At 43.9% G+C, this 24199-nt stretch overlaps 1 protein-coding gene across 1 annotated transcript in view; it reads left to right on the top strand.

The window, feature by feature from the left end:
* The window catches only part of MYRIP (myosin VIIA and Rab interacting protein), a 257140-nt gene extending 238807 nt beyond the window's left edge, over positions 1-18333 (top strand). The window contains exons 11-13 of the mRNA XM_068100415.2: positions 5809-5901; positions 8891-8960; positions 16934-18333. Coding sequence (XP_067956516.2) covers positions 5809-5901; positions 8891-8960; positions 16934-16953 — 183 coding nt within the window. The 3' untranslated portion in view covers positions 16954-18333. The remainder of the gene's footprint in view (positions 1-5808; positions 5902-8890; positions 8961-16933) is intronic.
* Positions 18334-24199: the final 5866 nt, after the last annotated feature.

Here is a 24199-nt window from a genome sequence, read left to right as displayed (position 1 = left end):
AGAGAATGAGAAAGAAAAGTGGGATGAAGGAAAGAAGAAGGTGAGAAAAGAAGGGAAGGGGGAGGGGAAGGAGGGTGGGGGGGATGGGTAGGGGGGAAGAGTGGGGGTAAGGGGGGAAGGAGAGTCCAGCATTGACTTGGAGAGTCCAGCATTGACGAAGGGAGGGGAACCAGGTGTGGGTTCCGAAAATAATGCTTGCAACCTGTGTGGGCTAAGGACTCTTCCTACCTACCTACCTGCTGTGTCTCTGGAGTTAGAACATCAGCGATGGGTTTCCGTAATGTACCACAGTATTGAACATGCTTTTGGCCTCCACCCGACCATTTTAAGTCTCGTGAGGCAGTTACACTGCACCAGGAAGGCTTCCAAACTCCCAGTGCCATGAAAAGTTTTGAGATGTCCATTCCTCACAATTATTGGCTGAAAATGAAGATGGACACCTAATCCTGGGTCATTTATCCTTGTCTGCATGATATTTTCCTTAATTTTTGTGTCCCGGGGTCTATAAACTGTCAACCCCTGTTTCTGGATGAAGGCAGCCTGTGCCTCCTTTGTGCCCGTAGTGGGTATATATAAATGGTGTGATACGTAAGGAGTATTTACATGCAGTGCTCGACATGTTTCACCATTACAGGAATGATGTCACACTTATGCTAACATGTATTATGAAATAACTATCTTTTTCCTCCATTTTACACCTTGAACAGATCCGTACCAATATTTACATCAATGTGTGATGTTGCTCCTCCACTCTTTCAACTATACGCACCTCCGCAGCCCCTCCTAGAATTTATTCTCTGTAACTCTTCCTAGATTGGTTGAGAAACCATTTAAAGGGCAGGAAGAGGGAGGGGAAGAGGTGGGGTGGGAGACCGGAGAGGGGGGTGTGGTGGAAGGAGGAGAGACGGGAAAGTGTGGGCGTGAGAAGGCAGGGGAAGGTGTGCGGGGAGGCAGGGGGGGGATGGGATGAGGAAGGGGTAGTGTTGGAGATTGCGGTGAGGTGGGGTGGAAGGATGAGGGACGAGATGAGGTAGGGTGGAAGGAGGAGGGAGGGGAAGGGGTAGGGTTGAAGGAGGAGGGAGGGGAAGGGGTAGCGTTGAAGGAGGAGGGAGGAGATGGGGTAGGGTGAAAGGAGGAGGGAGGAGATGGGGTAGGGTAGAAGGAGGAGGGAGGGGAAGGGGTAGTCTGGAAGGAGGAGGGAGGAGATGGGGTAAGGAGGAGGGAGGGGAAGGGGTAGGGTGGAAGGAGGAGGGAGGAGATGGGGTATGGTGGAAGGAGGAGGGAGGAGATGGGGTAGGGGGTAAGGAGGAGGGGGGGAAGGGGTAGGGTGGAAGGAGGAGGGAGGAGATGGGGTAGGGTGGAAGGAGGAGGGAGGGGAAGGGGTAGGGTGGAAGGAGGAGGGAGGAGATGGGGTAAGGAGGAGGGAGGAGATGGGGTATGGTGGAAGGAGGAGGGAGGAGATGGGGTAGGGTAGAAGGAGGAGGGAGGGGAAGGGGTAGGGTGGAAGGAGGAGGGAGGGAAATGGGTAGGAAGAGGCAGGGGATATACATAAAACACCAAATCCAGGCTGACTCATCATCTCCACTCACTCTTTCCTCCAGGGCTTCAAAGTGGCAGTACACTGCCATTGTGTGTCATCCTGTATCTTTTATCTTTTTATACTCCTATTAACCCTACCCCACTCACTCATATTTCCGGCAGGTGCCCCACTTCCTCATTTCCATTTGCTCATCAACTGCTTAAACTTTGTTTATTTGTTCCCCGCCTTTCTGATTTCAGTATGATAACCTTCTACCCACTGTTGTTCTTTCATGACCATAGATCTGGATACAAAATGTAAGCTCCTGTACAGACGTTCATTATCAGCCACAATCTATATCCTCCCAAGATCCTATTTCCAAGCTGGTCCTGAAAGCCAGTTACAAAGCTTATACAGTATACTATACCGCATACAGAACTTACACAGTATACCATACCACATACAAAGCTTATATCGTATACTATAGCGCATACAAAGCTTATACAGTGGATGTGTTATATGTGGATGTCATATGTGGATGGACAAAAGGACCACCGAGGCACTCGGAAACATGGTGGTGGGATTATGAAGTTGGAAAGAGGATTGACGAGAAGAGGAAGAAGTTCAAGGAGTGGCAGAAGGCGAAGGGTACGGGGGCAGAAAACGCAGAGCATGAAAGTTATAAGGCAGCCAAGAAGGCTGCAAAGAAAGAGGTAGCAAAGGCGCAGGAGGCATGTCGGAAAATGTTCGGAGAACGCTTGGATTCGGAAGAGGGTCAGAAAGCGGTATTCAGGATTGCAAAGCAGATAGCGAAAGAGGTGTGATGTGATGGGGGTGAGCTGCTTGAAGGATGAAGTGGGACAAATCGTTGTGGACCCAGATGGAATTAAAGGACGATGGAAAAGATATATGGAAATGCTGTTGAATACAGAGAATGAATGGGATGGCAACAAAGAGAGTAACCCAGTTTTAGGACCGGCAGAGAAGATAACCGAGAAGGAAGTTGAGGAAGCGATAAAAGCAATGAAGAGTAGAAAAGTGGGAGGGCCGACGGGAGTTGTGGGAGATATGTTGAAGGCAGCAGGAAGTTAGGGTGTGAAGAGAATGACAGAGATCTGCAATCTGGTGGTGAAAGAAGGCCGCATTCCAGTCGATTGGGAACTGCGTACCCTCGTCCCTCGATACAAGGGGAAAGGTGACCCTCTGGACTGTGGCTCGTATAGAGCGATAAAGGTATTGGAGCGTGGAATGAAGGTATTGGAAAGGGTGTTGGAGAGGATGATAAGGAAGAAAGTGAAGATTGACGAAATGCCGTTTGGATTTATGCCAGGAAGAGGAACGACAGACACGCTTTTTATTGTGAGGCAGTTGCAGGAGAAGTACATGGAGAAGAGGGAGATGTTATTTCCTGGGTTTGTTGATCTGGAGAAAGCATTCGATAGGGTTCCACGTGAAGTAGTAACATGGGCATTGAGGAAGTTAGGAGTGGAGGAATGGTTGATCAGAGTAGTGATGGCAATGTACAAAAGAGCGCGCACAGCTGTAAGGACGAAGGACGGGAACAGTGGTGAGTTTGAGGTGAAGGTGGGAGTGCATCAGGGGTCGGTACTATGTCCACTACTATTTGTAGCTGTGATGGAGGTGCTGGCTCAGAACGTAAAGGAGGGTTGACCGTGGGAGTTGTTGTATGCAGATGATCTGGTGTTGATTGCAGAAAGTATGAATGGACTGAAGGAGAAGATGAACAAGTGGAAGGAATGTATGGAGACAAAAGGTCTGAAGGTGAAAATAGGAAAAACGAAGGTGATGGCAAGTGGTAAAGCATGTGGTGAGGTGCAAAGAACTGGGAAGTGGCCGTGTGCTGTGTGCAGGAAGGGTGTCGGAGTGAATTCCATTCAATGTACAATGTGCGCTGAGTGGGTTCATCAAAAATGCAGTGGTTTGAGAGGGTCATTAACCAGTGTGGCAGCTACATTCAAATGTAAGGTGTGCACAGAGGGAGCTGCAGATGGAGGAAATGTTAAGGTGTATCTTGGAGATGGCGTGAAGCTGGAAGGTGTGAAAACATTTTGTTACCTAGGCGACATGCTGAATGGAGAAGGTGGATCAGACTCGGCAACGGTTGCTAGAGTGAGATGTGCATGGCAGAAGTTTCGGGAACTGAGTGGCGTGCTGATGAGGAGGGGAGTGTCGTTGAAGCTGAAGGTAAAGGTGTATGCTGCATGTGTGAGAAGTGTTATGATTTATGGGAGCGAGACATTAGTCATGAATGAAGAGCAGCAATGAAGGCTGGAAAGGATGGAAATGCGAATGGTTCGGTGGATGTGTGGAGTATCGTTGAGAGAGAGGAAGACAAATGATGAATTGTGAAAGATGATGGGAATAGAGCCTGTGATTGATGCTGTGGAGAGAAACAGTTTGAGATGGTTTGGTCATGTGTTGAGGAACGATGAAAGTGACTGGTTGAGAAGAGTGATGGAAATGAATGTAGAAGGAAGTAGAGGACGGGGAAGACCGAGAAAGACTTGGCTGAAGATGGTCGAAGAAGAAATGCGGGCAAGGGGGTTAACAAGGAGAGATGCAGAAAATAAGGCAAAATGGAGAAGATCGTCATGGGGACCGCAAGGCTAACCCCCGCTCTTGCAGAGAAAATGGCCTTAAAATGCCTGTTCGTGTTTGTATACAAAGTTTATTCAGTATGTATACTGCACCGCATGCAAAGCTTATACAGTATACTGCACCGCATACAAAGCTTATACAGTATACTGCCCCGCATACAAAGCTTATACAGTATACTATACCGTATACAAAGCTTATACAGTATACTATACCGCATACAAAGCTTATATCGTATACTATACCGCATACAAAGCTTATACAGTATACTATACCACATACAAAGCTTATATCGTATACTATACCGTATACAAAGCATTTGCTCATAGCCCTATGGAGTAATGCTCTATCTTATGAACCAGGGTCTTCTTGTCTGTTATCATGGTCGTGGATTCTGTAGTCCCAAGCACTGAAAGTAATTGGTATCAGTGGTGAAGAGACCAAGGCACAAGATAAGTAGTGATCTATCATCAGAAATGAAATTGTGATCTCTTGGTGTTCGATCTTCCACCATCTTGTTACAGGCCTTCACCCATCTCCAGCCTTACTAGGACAAAGACGGTCATGGTCCTCTAGTAACACCCCAAGTACAGCATATTTGCACACCACCATTCTTTTCCATCTTTTATTTTCCACCACCAAAGGTGGATGAAGGTTATGTTTTCACCCCAGTCTGTCTGTTTATTTGTCTGTCTGTTTGTTTGTTTGTCTGGCTGTCTGTCTCTCTGCTTATTTGTCTGTCTGTTTTTCTGTCTGTGAACAAGATATCTCAAAGTTGTTGACGGATTCGGACAAAATTTGGCAGAGAGGTAGTTTATGTGACAAGGAGGAAATTATTAGATTTCGGTGAAGATCCGGATTCGGATCCGGCTACTAGAATTTTTAAAGTGATTCTTCACCATTGGGAGATAGGGCCAAAAACGATATATAGCAGGATATCTCAAAAGGTTGTGGACGGATGTGGAACAAACTTGGTGGACCGGTCAGGTGTGTGACAAGGACGAATCGATTCGATTTTGGTGAAGATATGAAGATGGATTCAGACATGAGAATTATTTAATTTTCAAGTGATTCTTCACCATTGAGAGATTGGGTGAAAAGCGAGATATAACATGATATTGAAAAAGTTATGGACGAGTTATAACTGAACTTGGTGGACGAGTTGGTTAGGTGACAAGAACAAGCCGATTAGATTTTTTGTCAGGTCAGAATCCGGATCCGGCCTATCATTGGGATACAAAACATAAACTGTTCAGCCTGGCGGAGGTATGCGCTCTACTGAGTACCCTTCTCGTTTAACTCCTTTCTCTGTCCTGTATCCCCACATTTTTCTGCGCCGATTTATATATATATATGTATATATATATATATATCTGTACATCAAATGTCTGCCCATTTTTCATTCCCCACCACTACGGTTACATCAGTGTCATATCTCCTTGTTTGCCTGAGATATTTTTCCTCATCTCCCCTATCGTTACGTCCCCTCCACCTTCCGTTGTTCTTATTCTTATCTTGCATGAGCCTCAACTTTGTATTGAAAAAGGTACAAAAACCTGTTTTCAAAAAATACTTTTGCTGAGTTTCCACAAAAGAACTTTTACTCGTGTACCAAGTTTTTTTTAAACTTTTATTCAGTTACCACAAAAGAATGACTTTTACATTTATTGCAGATTTCTGAAATAGAACGGCACTTACATTCCATGAAGCTGCCTGGCTTTGATGCAACTCTTGGTGGAAGCTCGCAGTTTTGCAATGTTCCAAAGGTAAGGTTGAAATTAGCACCCCATGTTGTTTGCAGTGACTTAGAAACATGACAATTGATAGTTGTGGATTGTGTGGCATCAAATCTCTGAAGAATAATGCTTTATGAAATTAACAATATTATGGACAAAGAGAGCAAAGCAAGAAGAAGTAGAACTTGTAGAGCAGAGCGCATGAGCACATAGTCTTGCCTCATGCGTTCATTCTGAACACAAATACCATCGTTAACTGAACACACTACTATTATGGCCCATATACCCGTATCATCCATGAACTTTATTTTATCACGTAGTTTCTTGGCATGGGTTATGTACGTTATAATTTAAATTCTTCCCTCACATCGGGTCATAGATTAGATATATGAAGTTTCAGATTTTTCAGATAAAGATTTCAATTCAAAACAATTATGACTGGAATACCACTTCACCAATTATATATTCATTATCACATTTTATACCCCATGGGGAGTTGATGACATATGCCAAGTTTAATTTTTTCCCGTTGAGCGGTTTCAGAGAAAATGATGGCCAATTTTTTCCCCCTTAATTCGATATGGTTGCCATGGCATGTGACCAATGACATCAGAGTTAATAATAAAATACGAGTATTATCCATGGGAGTCCCTCCTATGTTTAAGTTTTCACATCGATCAGCCAAGCAGTTCTGTTCTCAGGACAGAACTCTCTTACCTGTCTCCCTCTTCCAAATCCTGGTGGTGTCTGGTCAAATCTGTTTCTGGTGTTTGTTCCCCCTCCATCCCCTCCCTCACCTCAAACGGCCACACGGCTGACTCCGCACGTGAAAAAGCTGAATGCCTCAACTCTGTGTTTGCCTCTAAATCTTGTGTCCCAAACCCATCCCTCTCTGTACCCACCGTACTCAGTCGTACCCAGCTGCTCCTGGACTCTGTGTCCTTTCCTCCTGACAAGGTGGAAAAGTTTCTGTCAACCCTCGACTCTGATTCTGCAACTGGACCTGACGGCATCAGCCCACGGGTCCTAAAATCCTGTTGTTCCGCTCTTTCACTCCCTCTCTCTGTTCTCTTCACCCTCTCTTTTGCTCAAGGTCATCTGCCATCTACTTGGAAATCTGCCAACATCACCGCTTTGCACAAAAAAGGTGCAAAAACAGATCCCAGCAACTACAGACCAATCAGCCTTCTCCCAATTATCAGCAAAGTCATGGAATCCATCATTGCTTCAGATATGAAATCTTTCCTCTTCTCCAATGGCTTGATCTCTGATCATCAATTTGGTTTCAGATCTGGTCACTCTACTCTGGACATGCTGCTTCTGCTTTCTCAACAATGGGTGGAGGTCCTCAATGCCAAACAGGAAATTAGAGCTGTCTCCCTTGACATATCACGTGCCTTCGATACGGTCTGGCACCCCGCTCTGCTCATCAAACTCTCCTCTTTTGGTATCCATGGAAATCTCCACGCATGGCTGACGGACTTCCTCTCTAGTCGTAGTCAACGTGTGGCCCTGAATGGGTTTCTCTCATCTCCTCTTCCTGTTCAGGCTGGAGTTCCCCAAGGCAGTGTTCTGGGCCCTGTGCTTTTTCTGGTCTTCATCAATGATCTCTCTGACTCTCTTGAAAATCCTCTCTATCTCTTTGCTGATGACTCTACTCTCTGTCGCTCCATTCTTCATCCCTCAGATCGGCAGTCTGCAGCCTCCTCTCTCTCTGCAGACCTGGACAAAATCACAGACTGGGCAAACAAGTGGAACATGTCTTTCAATCCTGACAAATCTCACACTCTTACGATGTCTCTCCGAAAAGACCGACTAGACAACCCTCCCATCCACTTTCTGAATAATCCTCTCCAAGAAGTTCTGTCACTCAAGCTTTTGGGTCTCACTATCTGCCATGATCTTTCCTGGGAAAACCACATTTCAAATCTGGCCTCCAAAGCCAGTCGCCGACTGGGCATCCTCCGTCGTGCGAAGTCCTTCCTTGGCATTCCTGAGCTCCTCACCACATACAAGGCTTTCATCCGCAGCTCAATGGAATACTGCTCTCCCCTCTGGGCTGGTGCTCCTGCCTCACACCTAGCTCGTCTTAACGCTGTTGAAACCAAAGCATTCAGAATCATTGGAATCTCCCGCGATGAAGCTAACTCCAAGGGCCTCTCACTCACTCACCGCAGGCAGGTTGGTGGTCTTTCCGTCTTCTACCGACTCCTCTCTGGCCTTGCCCCCCCAGCTCTCTCTGGGCTCTGTCCCGCAAATATTCCTACAGGTCGCACAAGGTCTGCCTGCAACCCTCTTATGGTTAAACTGCCAAAATCAAGACTCTCTGCTCATCTTCACTCCTTCATTCCTCTTTTCTCCCGCCTCTGGAACAAACTAACTCCCTCACTCTCTTCAATCCCACTCCACCCTACAGGTCTTTAAAACAGCTGTTCACCACCATCTCTTATCTTCCCCCTTCCAAAACCTTGATATTTTCTATCCCCGCTAATTTCACCCCAATTCCACTTTTTTGAAATACCAACTTCTGTCCTGGAAGTCCTTGGTGTCCTTGTGTTTTATACTTCTCCCACCCCCCCCCCCCCCCCCTTCCCACGCGTCCTCCCCCCAAGCCCTCTCCCTCCCACACATCTCCCTGCTCTTAAATGATGTGTGCTCTCAAGTGTTTGTGTGCTTCCCCTTCTCTTGTCTTCCGTTCCCTCTTTTTATATATTTTGTTTGTCTGGTTGATTTGTTTGTGAAGTAAATGTCAGCTCTTTCACGAGCCTCGATTCAGTATACGAAAAAAAAAAAAAAAAAAGGTGAAAAAAAAAATCTTTAAAGCGAAAAGATATGTATGCAGACACACTCACTGGCACACAGACACACAGACAGACAGACACACAGACAGGGGCATTGCAATACTCTCGGATCCCCTTTGGGGGGCGAGACTACTAATAGAGACAAGATGAGGCAGAATTAAGTGGACAGTGAAATAATGAGGCAAAGCCATCTCAACTCGATGTCCATGTCATTCCAGGATCCAATGAGAACAGCACTGCGGAGAAGAAAACTCCCAGCTCCTCCACTGAGGGATAGCCAAGTAGAAGGTATGTGAACTCTTCCTCATTCAAGTCCTTGGTAAACAATTACAGAACAGAAGCATTTATCTTCACTGGGTGTGTGAATAACCATATATACAGTCACGTGAAAAAGTAAGTACACCCCATGTAAAGTTTAGACTTTTTCAACATATTTCAACATACAGCTATTTGATCTTCATTTCAACAATATTGATAGATAAAGGTGATATAATATAACAAATATCATGAAACATTTACATTTTGTAGTCCATTGTATAATTTAAATAAACATAAATGCAAATTTCGCATGTGGAAAAAGTAAGTACACCCCTACATTTATCACTACTTCAAATACATAAAATTAGAATCAGGTGCACCAGCCCAGGTGCAAATGATTAGAACAATGTTAGAGAGGATCTTGGAGGAACCTGTCTTATTTAAACCTCAGACATTTCGTTTGGTTTGCTCTTTGTTGTTGAACTGTGCGGCATCACCATGCCGAGATCAAAAGAGCTCTCTGAGGCCTTCAGAAAGAAGGTAATAGATGCCGACGAGTCTGGGAAGGGATTTAAAAAGATCTCCAAACAATTTGAAATCAATCATTCGACTGTCTGGAAGATCATCTACAAGTGGAGAAGATTCCAAACAACTGCCAACTTGTTCAGGCCAGGCCGCCCCAGCAAGTTCAGCCCGAGAGCAGACCACAAGATGCTGAAAGAAGTCTCTAAGAACCCCAGAATGCCATCACGGGACATACAGGTAGCTCTTGCCACTGTTGATGTCAAAGTGCACGAGTCTACTATGAGAAAGAGGCTGCACAAATTTGATCTGCATGGGAGGTGTGCCAGGAGGAAATCTTTGCTGTCCAGAAAGAACATCAGGGCAAGACTAAAGTTTGCCAATGAACACCGAGGCAAAGACCAGCACTTCTGGAACAATGTGTTCTGGACAGATGAGTCAAAGGTAGAGCTATTTGGCCACAGTACCAGAAGACATGTTTGGCGAAAACCAAAGACAGCATTTGACCACAAGAACCTGATACCAGCTGTAAAGCATGGTGGTGGAAATATTATGGTTTGGGGCAGCTTTGCTGCATCAGGGCCTGGGCAGCTCACCATCATAGAATCCACGATGAATTCTTCATTGTACCAGAGGGTGATTGAGGATAATGTGAGGCCAGCTGTCGGAGAGTTGAAGCTCAACCGAAGGTGGACCTTGCAACATGACAATGACCCATAACATACCAGTAAATCCACCAAGGAATGGCTGAAAAGAAAGAAATGGAGGGTTCTGGAATGGCCAAGTCAAAGCCCGGATCTAAATCCCATCGAGATGTTGTGGGGGAATTTGAAGCGAGCTGTGCATGCAAGAAACCCCTCAACATCGCACAGCTGAAATAATTCTGCATGGGGGAGTGGGAAAAAATTTCTCCCAGTCGATGTCAGAGACTGGTAGACAGTTATAAGAAACGCCTACTTGAGGTTGTTTCTGCCAAAGGGGGCAATACCACCTATTAGAGCCAAAGGTGTACTTACTTTTTCCACATGCGAAATTTGCATTTATGTTTATTTAAATTATACAATGGACTACAAAATGTAAATGTTTCATGATATTTGTTATATTATATCACCTTTATCTATCAATATTGTTGAAATGAAGATCAAATAGCTGTATGTTGAAAGATGTTGAAAAAGTCAAAACTTTACGTGCGGTGTACTTACTTTTTCACGTGACTATATGACTGTATATAGATAGTCTACAAGAGCTTCACTTTGCCATTGTTTTTGTTGGGTTTACTGTTTGGGTTCTTGTTGGGGGTCGACTTCTGAAATGTGCATCCATTGGTTATACAGATACCAGACCACCACCCACATCTGTCGCGTGACTCCACTCACCATACCAACAAGATTTTTATTTTATTTTTTTTAATGCAGAGTCGAGGCTCGTGTAAGAGCTAAAGACGTGACTGCCATCCTGGTTTTCTGGTGGGCTTAACCTGTACTATGCCTCTGCTAACTACACTGCCTGGGTTTGTGGCATCAGATTTCCATTGGCTTTGTTTGGGTCGAGTGTTGTTCACGATGATGGAGATACCTCGAAAAATCGAATAATGTGTCAAATTATAGTAATGTTTGGTCAAGGCCGTCAGAACCCAGAGTACATGAGAACGCACCGTAATCGGATGTTATGTTGCATTATGTAATCAAGTGTTACGTTATGCAAATTACTAAAACCATTGGCTTTGTTGGGAGTAGAGTGTTACTCGCGACGAGGAGGCCATTTTTCCCCGCAGAGCAGGGGTTGGCCTTTTTCGGGCACGGTCGTCCCCTTTTTGAAGCAATGTTTTATGGCCGGATGCCCTTCCTGCCACCAACCCTGTAAGTCACCTCTTGTGACACACAGGGTTCACTACTACTCGATTTGCCGACCTCGGAAGGATGGCAGGCTGAGTCAACCCCCCTGGCGTTAATTCAGTGATCGACCGGGATTCGAACCCAGGATCCTAGGATCCCAAGCCGGCACCCTAACCGCTAAGTCAACACCAGGCTTTTACTCGCAACGAGGGACCACGAAAAATCTAATCACATGTCAAACTCGAACAGCACTCGGTAGAGTACACACCTCCGCCTAGCTGAACAGCTTATGTTTTGTATCCCACTGATCGGCCGGATCTGGATTCGTACCTGAACCAAAATCGAGTTACGTTTTTGGCATGTGCTATAATTAGTAATTTGGATTGTTGTAATTCAACTAATCAAACGCTTCCCATATAGGGGCTGACTGGGTGGCTTAGGCCTTAGAGGTACGCACATTGGCCTCTAAGCTGCCTCGCCTTGACCCCAATCCTGACCCAGCTATAAACTGGCAGGGTGATGATGTATGTGCCATCCCTCAGATGTACGTTGAACTGTGCATCTCATCTGCCGTCATTAGTTGATGAACGTCAAATATCTCATGGTATGCTTCGCGAAGACCAAGGTAGCCATCACCAACACCGTGGCCAAATGACCTCGGTCTACCCTGCAAATGCACTTCTTTACTGCATTTTACAACTTTTGGATTCCTTGTCACCTCCACCACCGAAGGTTGATGGAGGTTATGTTTTCACCCCTGTATTTTTGTTTGTTGTGAAAATCAAATATTTTTCAAGTATATTGGTTGGTCTTGTGCGTTATTGATATTCTGTCTGTCTATCTGTCTGTTTGTCTATTTGTCTGTATGTTTGTCAATCGCCTACAGGTCACAATTTAAAACCAATCTTTACGAAACCTCAACAAATGGTATAGTTGGTCATACGGAAGAAGCCTATTCATTTTGAGGTCAAAAGGGTCAACCGAGGCCAAAAGTCAACACCTTTGTCACACTTCTAAAATCCTCAATTTTAATTAATTTGACTTGAAATTTGAAAAGGATATGCATGTTATGTCACTGAATTCAACCACAAATTATTTTTGAGGTCAACATAAGGCCAAAATGTCAACAGAGGCCAAAATGTCAACAGAGGCCAAAATGTCAACAGAGGCCAAAATGTCAACAGAGGCCAAAATGTCAACAGAGGCCAAAATGTCAACAGAGGCCAAAATGTCGACAGAGGCCAAAATGTCGACAGAGGCCAAAATGTCGACAGAGGCCAAAATGTCGACAGAGGCCAAAATGTCGACAGAGGCCAAAATGTCAACAGAGGCCAAAATGTCAACAGAGGCCAAAGGTCAACAAATTCGGTTGAATTTCTAAAATACTCAATTTTCATCCGATTGACTTGGAATTTGAAGGGGATTTGCATATCCGGTCACTTAATTCAACCACCAACTATTTTTTTTTTTTACGTCTAAAGGTGAAAGGTCAACATAGGCCAAATTTCTAAAAAAATTAATTTTCATCTGATTGACTTGAAATTTGAAGAGGATTTGCATATCAGATCTCTTAATTCAACCACACTTATTTTGAGGTCTACATCGGCCAAAGCCAAAAGGTCAACAAAAGCTAAAGGTCAACAACTTCTTTTAGGGATTTCGCAAGTATCGTGTTATGCACGCCATATTTCTTGTTACTTGCAAAATCGAAGATTTTTCAAGTACATTGGTCGGTTGCGTTTGTTATTCTGTGTGTTTGTCACTCGCCTACAGGTCACTATTCTAAACCAATCGTCATGAAACTTCAAGTTGTAGAGGTCGTCATGATTGAGAATCCTATTGATTTTGAGGTGAAAGGTCATCTGGAGGTCAAATTTCTAAAATCCCCATTTTTCAACCGATTGACTTGAAAATTGAACAGCATTTGTATGAGACCACCTTTAGAGGCCAGTTTTTCCCCGCAGAGCAGGCGGTGGCCTTATTCAGGCACTTTGGTTCTCCTTTTTGAAGCAATGTTTTATGGCCGGATGCCCTTCCTGCCGCCAACCCTGTTAGTCGCCTTTTGCGACACACAGGGAAATACCAGTGAGCTGGTACTCAATTTGCCGACCTCAGAAGGATGACAGGCTGAGTCAACCCCCCTGGCATTAATTCAGCGATCAACCGGGATTCGAACCCAGGATCCTAGGTTCCCAAGCCGGCACCCTAACCGCTAAGCCAACACCAGGCTAAAACATTTGTATATTGTATATTGTCATTGTCAAAGTGTTGTATTGTCAAACTTTATCACGAACAGCATTTGTATATTGTCACTAAATTGGGAAACCAACTCTTTTTGAGGTCAAAAGGTCAAAGGGCAACTCAAGGTCAAACTTCTAATATCTGTTTTCATCTGAAAAATCATCAATTTTATTCCGATTGACGCGAGCTTTGATTAAGATCATCAATTTTAATCTTGATGAAATTGTCAATTTGATGTATCCATGGCAACATTTTTGGGGGAGGGGTGGATTTTGCAAGTATCGTGCTGTGCATGACGTCTTCTTGTTTTTTGTCTGTCTGTTTGTCTGTCTGTCTGTTTGTAAACAAGATATCTCAAATAGTTGCTGACGGATTCGGACGAAATTTGGTGGAGAGGTTGGGTATGTGACAAGGACGAAAAGATTAGATTTTTGGGAAGATCTGGATCGAGATCTGGACCAAGTATTTTTTTCAGTGATTCTTCACCATTGAGGTGTCGGTCAACAAAACAATATATAGCACGATATCTCAAAAGTTTATGGACGGATTGTGTTGGACAGGTTTTGTGTTTGACAAGGAAGAATGTATTCGATTTTGGTGAAGATCCGAATACGGAGCCGAATACGATAATTTTTTAATTTTTTAGTGATACTTCACCATTGAGTGACAGGGCCAAAACGATACATAGCATGATATTCAAAATGTTATGGAGGAGTTATGACAAAACTAGGCTGTTGATTTGGTGAGGTGACAATAACAAACCAATTAGATTTTGGTTCATGTCCGAATCCAGATCTGGCCCTTGAGTCGGATACAAAACGTAAATTGTTGAGCCTGGCGGAGGTAGGTATGCGCTCTACCGAGTGTTGTTCTAGTTTTTTATGCATGTTCTGGTCAACTTGAAGGTCTCTCTGGCTATTTCTGATAGAGGAATATTAACCGTGACCAACCTTGTCATTCTGTGTGGCATGGCCTTAATACAACAACAACAACAACAACAACATGCATTTTAAGGCCATTTTCCCTGATGGAGCGGGGGTTAGCCTTGCTTAGCCCCATGACATTCTTCTCCATTTTGCCCTATGTTCTGCATCTCCCCTTGTTAACCCCCTTGCCCGCATTTCTTCTTCCACCATCTTCAGCCAAGTCTTTCTCGGTCTTCCCCGTCCTCTACTTCCATCTACATTAATTTCCATCACTCTTCTCAATCAGTCACTTTCATCCTTCCTCAACACATGACCAAACCATCTCAACCTGTTTCTCTTCACAGCATCAATCACAGGCTCTGTTCCCATCATCTTTCGCAATTCATCATTTGTCTTCCTCTCTCTCAACGATACTCCACACATCCACCGAACCATTCGCATTTCCACCCTTTCCAGCCTTCGTTGCTGCTCTACGTTCTTTACCCATGTCTCGCTCCCATAAATCATAACACTTCTCACACATGCAGCATACACCTTTCCCTTCAGCTTCAACGACACTCCCCTCCTCGTCAGCACGCCACTCAGTTCCCGAAACTTCTTCCATGCACATCTCACTCCAGCAACCGTTGCCGAGTCTGATCCACCTTCTCCATTCAGCATGTCTCCGAGGTAGCAAAATGTTTTCACACCTTCCAGCTTCACGCCGTCTCCAATATTCAACTCAACATTTCCTCCATCTGCAGCTCCCTCTGTGCACACCTTACATTTGAATGTAGCTGCCACACTGGTTAATGACCCTCTCAGACCACGACATTTTTGATGAACCCACTCAGCGCACATTGTACATTGAATGGAGTTCACTCCGACACCCTTCCTGCCCACAGCATACGGCCACTTCCCAGTTCTTTCCACCTCACCACACATACTTTACCACTTGCCATCACCTTCGTCTTTCCGATATTCACCTTCAGACCTTTTGTCTCCATACATTCCTTCCACTTGTTCATCTTTTCCTTCAGTCCATCCATAGTTTCCGCAATCAACACCAGATCATCTGCATACAACAACTCCCACGGTAAACCCTCCTTTACGTTCTGACCCAGCACCTCCATCATAGCTACAAATAATAGTGGACTTAGTACCGACCCCTGATGCACTCCCACATTCACCTCAAACTCACCACTTTTCCCGTCCTTCATCCTTACAGCTGTGCACGCTCTTTTGTACATTGCCATCACAACTCTGATCAACCATTCCTCCACTCCTAACTTCCTCAATGCCCATGTCACTACTTCGCGTGGAACCTATCGAATGCTTTCTCCAGATCAACAAACCCAAGAAACAACTTCTTCTTCTTCTCCTTGTACTTATCCTGCAACTGCCTTACAATAAAAAGTGCATCTGTCGTTCCTCTTCCTGGCATAAATCCAAACTGCATTTCGTCGATCTTCACCTTCTTCCTTATCCTCCTCTCCAACACCCTTTCCAATACCTTCATTCCATGCTCCAATAACTTTATCGCTCGGTACGAGCCACACTCCAGAGGGTCACCTTTCCCCTTGTATAGAGGGACGAGGGTACTCAGTTCCCAATCCACTGGAATGCGGCCTTCTTTCACCACCAGATTACAGATCTCTGTCATTCTCTTCACACCCCAACTTCCTGCTGCCTTCAACATATCTCCCACAACTCCCGTCGGCCCTCCTGCTTTTCTACTCTTCATTGCTTTTATCGCTTCCTCAAATTCCATCTCAGTTATCTTCTCTGCCGGTCCTAAAACTGGGTTACTCTCTATGTTGCCGTCCCATTCATTCTCTGCATTCAACAGCATTTCCATATATCTCTTCCATCTTCCTTTAATTCCATCTGGGTCCACAACGATTTGTCCCACTTCATCCTTCAAGCAACTCACCCCCATCCCATCACACCTCTCTTTCGCTATCTGCTTTGCAATCCTGAATACCGCTCTCTGACCCTCTTCCGAATCCAAGTGTTCTCTGAACATTTTCCTACGTGCCTCCTGCACCTTTGCTTCCTCCTTCTTTGCAGCCTTCTTGGCTGCCTTATAACTTTCATGCTCTGCCTTTTCTGCCCCCATACCCTTTGCCTTCTGCCACTCCTTGAACTTCTTCCTCTTCTCGTCAATCCCCTTTCCAACTTCATCCTCCCACCCCCATGTTTCCGAGTGCCTCGGTGGTCCTTTTGTCCATCCACATACGTCACCAACGATTCCCAACAGACTATATTTGATGATATAATGATATATCATCAATATATTGATATATCAACAATATATATAATGATGATATAATCGCTATATATTTGATGATAAGTAAACTTGCAAATTTAAACACCTTGTTTCTTGTTGCGTATGTGCAATAAATGGATGACAAGAGGTGAGCAATAAAAATTATTTTTATTGGTTTAAAAACGACGCCAATCATTTGCTGTGTTTGTTTCCTTCTTTTTTTTGTTTCAGCAACACCGAGCATGCTGTAGATGATAAACCTGAAGAGCTCTTTCTTCCAAGCATCATGTGCCTTCTGAAAACGTTCACTCTGAAATTTCGATATGATGGAGCAAGATCTTCCTTTCAAACACAATTGAGCAAATCATTAGCAATGAAGGAAATATCCATCGACATGTTTCTCCCCAGCCAGAATTAGGAGATAGAGTGACCTGTGTGTGGTGCCAAACTTTGATAATGAAATTTTTCTGACAACCTACATCACCAGACAAACAATGGATCTTCGTGTTCAGGTTGTGAGAAGCCATGTTGTGAGAATAAGGATAACCACTGCGTCTCTCTTCTGTCATCATAAACCCATATCCACTACGATCCCAAGAGCAGCATTAAGCACGCTCAACTGAATAACAACTTTTATCACAATGAAGTTTTGAACTTCATGGAGTTGATTAAAGCTTCAGTCATGGATTCAGTAGATACCCACCTACTTTGCTGGCAGAGTTTAAATTTTGCATCAGAGCACCCCTGTAGGATACCCGATGGATCACAGTCGTCTTTATCTCGCAAATCGATAAGAATTCATCGTCGGCATTCCGGCAACATGAAATAGGCGGAGATCATGAAATGCGTTCACCTTGATATAAAGAACGCCATGATTTAAATTCACGTTTGAGAACATCATCTTGAATGACTCTACCTCGAAACACGTGCTAAATTACCAGTCTCTGCACCGTATGCATTGAACAGAAGAAGAAGACTTGTATCTCAGTCATTTCACCTTTTAAGGGCACGACTCGATTACAAAAGCACTACCTAAGGTGTTTGTGGTAGATCAGGCATAGGGTATTTCCACAGGGGTATGGAGCATTATATCTTGAGTATTGTGAATGTAATGATGATCTGTGTTCATCTTTCACGTCCAATGTCGGTGTTTTCATCATATTGCGTAATGATGCAACAAGTTTTAGCCAAATAATATTCATCCATGACGAAAGAGCTTTTCCTTTTTGTGATTTATAGGTAATTTAAAATCATTCTTATTTGGTACTTTAAAAAAAAGGATGTTTTATATTTGTATATACTACTGTACAAATAGTACAACTGTGCCAATTGATAATAATATGCAAGGAGGATTTCTCATTTTTAGGCGAGGACTCCATGTGCATGAATTGACATCAACCCAGTCTGTCGTCCGTTGTTTGCAATGCTTTGTCTAACCATCCTCATTTGTCTAACCATCATCTAAAGCCTGGTGGGACTCCTGGTTACCTAAAGTAAAGCTCCACGTGGACGTCTGTAAATCCATAGTTTGCGTGAAACACCTGGATCGAGAAGGGAGCAATGAATCGATCAAACGCTTCAAGAGAAATTTACGTTGGAAAATGAAATTGTTGGAAAGTTTTCCCACTGAATTTCGAATATCTTTGCCTTTCCTGATTATTTGATGGGATTTATTGAGTTGTAAATTGTTTCATTTTGATATTATAATTTCACGACTTTATTGTAATTTCTTCAAAAGCTAAGGTGCGTACCACATTTGTCTTGTCTAACTGTTGTTTGTTCCCTGTACTCTGAATCGTATTGTGAATCTTTTCCTGGGTCTTTCTATCCTAATTTGTTGGTGCTGTTGTATCAATTTCGTGTTTGTGTGTTGTCTAGGTTGTTCTAGGCCTTTGCTAGGCTGTGTGCTTGTGATTTTTCACCTTACAGTTTGTGATTTATTGGCCTTATCCTTCTGTAGGGTCCTCTCTCATTTGTTTCACTATTTTCTCCTCCTTTCTCCTTTTCTGTTTATTCATTCCATTAGTGTTGAATTTACCTGTTTCCCTGCTGCCCCACTCATGATGTCTTTTTTCCCACTATCGATCACCTCGCTTTTCATTTAGCCGAGACATTGCATCCAAACAGAGCCTAGTGTTGGCTTAGCGGTCAGGGTGCCGGCTTGGGATCCTGGGATCCTGAGTTCGAATCCCGGTCGATCGCTGAATTAACGCCAGAGGGGTTGGCTCATCCTTCCGAGGTCGGCAAATTGAGTACCAGCTTGCTGGGATGAATGATCCCGGTGTGTACCCCGGCTTAGAATAGGTACACCGCATCCCTGCGCATCGTAAGAGGCGGCTAAGGGTTGGCCTCAGGAAGGGCATCCAGCCATAAAAACATTGCCTCAAACAGGGAACCGTGATTGTCATGAGGCCAGCAAGGAAAATGGTCTTAAAACGATCATTTATTCATTGCATCCAAACAAAAATATTGTTTTTAAAGTTAGATTTGGATTTTAATTATCCCTTATAATTAGGGTGCTAATAAATTTCAACTTTAGGTGAGTTTATTTTTAGCACAGCAACAATCTTCATGTTTTCAGGCCAACATTTAGTTTCTATTATTGCCATAAGCTAAACCTGAAAGGGGCTAAAAGGTTTGCAGTGGCAATTTAGGAGGGAATTATGGCCTTTTTAGGTGCCAGGAGGTTGGAGAGGTTAAAAAGGGAAGAAGAATCTTACTATAATTCACCAAATGTCTGTCCGTCCGTCCTCTCCCAGGTACCGCAAAAAGGGCTGAACCGATCGCAACGATATTTTGGGTGGGTAATCCTGGGACCCCCTGGAGTAAAATAGGCTATGTTGTTTTTCCAATTTCAGCTTTGGTCTCCAGCATTTTCGGGTTTGGACTCCCGCCTAACGTTATTGTCCCGGGTACCGCAAAAACGGCTGCACCGATCACAACGATACACCTCAATGCCCGTGGGATTCCCACGGGTGACCCCACTAGTAACTAATAATTTGAGTGATAAGGGCAGCCTGAAAAAAACAAGTAATTACACGAAGGGAAAAGTTTAAAATTTACGTTTAGTATGTTTATTATTATTCATACCATAGCCACTTCTGGTGGCCGTTAGCAATAGAAGGCACATGCATGCCATCTACCTGTAAACTACAATGTTGATGGGTACTAATCTGGACCGGATGTGTAAATCACAGAAAGCTGGTACTCATTTCGCTGACATCGGAAGGATGAGCAGGCTGAGTCAACCAACCTGATGTTAATTCAACTGACCTCAGGATTTGAACTCAGGATCCCAAGCCCTCCACCCTAACTAAAAATGAATGAATGAATGATCGTTTTAAGGCCATTTTCCCCGCTAGAGCGGGGGTTAGCCTTGCGGGCCCCATGACAATCATGGTTCCCTGTTTGGGGCAATCTTTTTATGGCCGGATGCCCTTCCTGACGCCAACCCTTGGTCACGCTCTTACGATGCGCAGGGATATGGTGTACCAATTCTAAACTGGGGTACACACCGTGATCATTCATCCCAGCAAGCTGGTACTCAATTTGCCGACCTCGGAAGGATGACAGGCTGAGTCAACCCCCCCTGGTGTTAATTCAGCGATCGACCGGGATTCGAACCCAGGTTCCCAAGCCGGCACCCTAACCGCTAAGCCAACACCTAACTGTTAAGCAGATTTTGAGGAGTACGATAGACTTGCAGTAAGAGAGACATGGTTTAATGAAAGGAACTGGAGGACAGAGCTAGAAGGCTTCAAGATGTATAGGTGCGATGGGGAAGATGAAACGGGAGGATGTGTAGCAATCTGGATAAAAGACAGTATTGCATTTGAGAGTAAGTATAGTGACACTAAAGGAGGGAATGAATCTCGAGAATCGTGTGCGAATAGGGATGGAAAGAACGGAAAGGTGCTTCTACATTGCTTTACTGTGTACTGGTCCTGGTGAATGAAGAGTGGTAGAGAAAGGTATCATGAAGATTTCCTGAGATCAAAATTCTCCAACCTCTCACCATCCCCAAATTCAACAGAGTTATATGCTTGACATCTCTTATCTTCCCCCATCCAAAACCTTGATCTTTTCTACCCCCGTTAATTCACCCCAGATCCACTTTTCTGAAATACCGACTTCTTTCCTGGAAGTCCTAGCAGTGTCCATGTTGTTTTTTGTTTTGTTTTGTTTTTTACTCCATGTGTTTTTTATGTTGTACAATTTTTTCCCCCATTTTGTCCGCTCCAGGCCATTCGTTGTGTTTGTGTTATTTCTCCTTTCCTTCTTGCGTATGTCCACCCTTCCCCTCCACTTTCTCTTAACCTTACTAGTTTGTAAATCCGCATGTGAATTTGTAGTTTAGCTCCTCCATGAGCCGAGACCTTTGTCTTAAAATATATTTCAAAAAGACATAATATGTTTTAAGGGAAGATTATTGATTATGGGGGATTTTATTTTGAGGAAAATCTCAATCTGGTCGAGGATTGCTTCTCAAGCCAGTTTGTAGATAAACCCATGAGGGTGAGTGCAACACCTGTTTTCAAGTGCAGATTGATCTGAATAAGGTGGAACAGCTGGAGGTAATACAGCACTTAGGTCATGTGACCATGATATAGTGTGTGCAAGGATTATTATTTATTTATTCATTTATTTATTTTTGTATACAAGATCGAGGCTCGTGTAAGAGCTAACATTGATCACAAAAAGACAAACTGACACATAAAACATATGATAAAGGGAGTGGGAGAACAAGATGGAGAGCAGGGACATTGGGAGATCTGTGGGAGGGAGAGGGAGAACAAGATGGGGAGCACGGAAATCGGGAGATCTGTGGGAGGGACATGGAGAACAAGATAGGGAGCAGGGAAATCGGGAGGTCTGTGGGAGGGACAGGGAGAACAAGATGGGGAGCACGGAAATTGGGAGATCTGTGGGAGGGACAGGGAGAACAAGATAGGGAGCAGGGAAATCGGGAGGTCTGTGGGAGGGAGAGGACTTGGGGGAGAAGGTTTTGGAAGGGGTGGGGGGGGGGGGGGTGGGAGAGGTTTAAAAAAAAAAAAAACACATGGACACAGCTGGGACTTCCAGGAAAGAAATCGGTATTTCAAAATCTGGGGGTGAATTAATGGGGGTAGAAAATATCAAGGTTTTGGATGGGGGAAGATAAGAGATGGTGGTGGACAGCTGTTTTAAAGACCTGGAGGGGGGAGTGGGATTGAAAATCGATTATGATTATGTGATTATACATTGATTATGTGAAAAGTTCGTGTTTGAGACAGTAGAGTAAGGCTATTAGATTTCAGAAAGGTAAACGTTGAAGGTTTGAGAGACGTACAAACAATAGATTGTGACGAGCTAAAAGCAAGGTAATCTGCATGAGAGAAATAGGAAACATTAAAGGAGCAAATGTACAATGTACAGACGAAGTATATTCCAGCGAAGTCCAAAGCTAGAGCCAGAAACAGAGCAGGTTGGTTGTGCAATGAGGTAACAAAAGGTGTTTCGGATAAGCAGCAGGTATTTATTAGATTTAAAAAAACAACGGGACTGGTGTCGGACTCGGATCAGTAGTAAGAGGGAGAATTGCTTCGGAAGTAACAAGAGGGAGAATTGCTTAGGAAGTAACAAGAGGGAGAATTGCTTCGGAAGTAACAAGAGGGAGAATTGCTTAGGAAGTAACAAGAGGGAGAATTGCTTCGGAAGTAACAAGAGGGAGAATTGCTTAGGGAGTAACAAGAGGGAGAATTGCTTCGGAAGTAACAAGAGGGAGAATTGCTTAGGGAGTAACAAGAGGGAGAATTGCTTAGGGAGTAACAAGAGGGAGAATTGCTTAGGGAGTAACAAGAGAGAGAATTGCTTCGGAAGTAACAAGAGGGAGAATTGCTTAGGAAGTAACAAGTGGGAGAATTGCTTCGGAAGTAACAAGAGGGAGAATTGCTTCGGAAGTAACAAGAGGGAGAATTGTTTAGGAAGTAACAAGAGGGAGAATTGCTTAGGAAGTAACAAGTGGGAGAATTGCTTCGGAAGTAACAAGTGGGAGAATTGTTTAGGAAGTAACAAGAGGGAGAATTGCTTAGGAAGTAACAAGAGGGAGAATTGCTTCGGAAGTAACAAGTGGGAGAATTGCTTAGGAAGTAACAAGAGAGAGAATTGCTTCGGAAGTAACAAGTGGGAGAATTGCTTAGGAAGTAACAAGTGGGAGAATTGCTTAGGAAGTAACAAGAGGGAGTATTGCTTCGGAAGTAACAAGAGGGAGAATTGCTTAGGGAGTAACAAGAGGGAGAATTGCTTAGGAAGTAACAAGTGGGAGAATTGCTTAGGAAGTAACAAGAGGGAGTATTGCTTCGGAAGTAACAAGTGGGAGAATTGCTTAGGGAGTAACAAGAGGGAGAATTGCTTAGGAAGTAACAAGAGGGAGTATTGCTTAGGAAGTAACAAGTGGGAGAATTGCTTAGGGAGTAACAAGAGGGAGAATTGCTTAGGAAGTAACAAGAGGGAGAATTGCTTAGGGAGTAACAAGAGGGAGAATTGCTTAGGAAGTAACAAGAGGGAGAATTGCTTAGGGAGTAACAAGAGAGAGAATTGCTTCGGAAGTAACAAGAGGGAGAATTGCTTCGGAAGTAACAAGAGGGAGAATTGTTTAGGAAGTAACAAGAGGGAGAATTGCTTAGGAAGTAACAAGTGGGAGAATTGCTTCGGAAGTAACAAGTGGGAGAATTGTTTAGGAAGTAACAAGAGGGAGAATTGCTTAGGAAGTAACAAGAGGGAGAATTGCTTCGGAAGTAACAAGTGGGAGAATTGCTTAGGAAGTAACAAGAGAGAGAATTGCTTCGGAAGTAACAAGTGGGAGAATTGCTTAGGAAGTAACAAGTGGGAGAATTGCTTAGGAAGTAACAAGAGAGAGAATTGCTTCGGAAGTAACAAGTGGGAGAATTGCTTAGGAAGTAACAAGTGGGAGAATTGCTTCGGAAGTAACAAGAGGGAGAATTGCTTAGGGAGTAACAAGAGGGAGAATTGCTTAGGAAGTAACAAGTGGGAGAATTGCTTAGGAAGTAACAAGAGGGAGTATTGCTTCGGAAGTAACAAGTGGGAGAATTGCTTAGGGAGTAACAAGAGGGAGAATTGCTTAGGAAGTAACAAGAGGGAGTATTGCTTAGGAAGTAACAAGTGGGAGAATTGCTTAGGGAGTAACAAGAGGGAGAATTGCTTAGGAAGTAACAAGAGGGAGAATTGCTTAGGGAGTAACAAGAGGGAGAATTGCTTAGGGAGTAACAAGAGAGAGAATTGCTTCGGAAGTAACAAGAGGGAGAATTGCTTAGGGAGTAACAAGAGGGAGAATTGCTTAGGAAGTAACAAGAGGGAGAATTGCTTAGGGAGTAACAAGAGGGAGAATTGCTTCGGAAGTAACAAGAGGGAGAATTGCTTAGGAAGTAACAAGAGGGAGAATTGCTTAGGGAGTAACAAGAGGGAGAATTGCTTAGGGAGTAACAAGAGGGAGAATTG

The sequence above is a fragment of the Myxine glutinosa genome, chromosome 6, assembly GCF_964187855.1.
Source record: "Myxine glutinosa chromosome 6, kmMyxGlut1.1, whole genome shotgun sequence".
Lineage (NCBI taxonomy): Eukaryota > Metazoa > Chordata > Myxini > Myxiniformes > Myxinidae > Myxine > Myxine glutinosa.
This window is presented reverse-complemented; position numbering and strand designations above follow the sequence as displayed.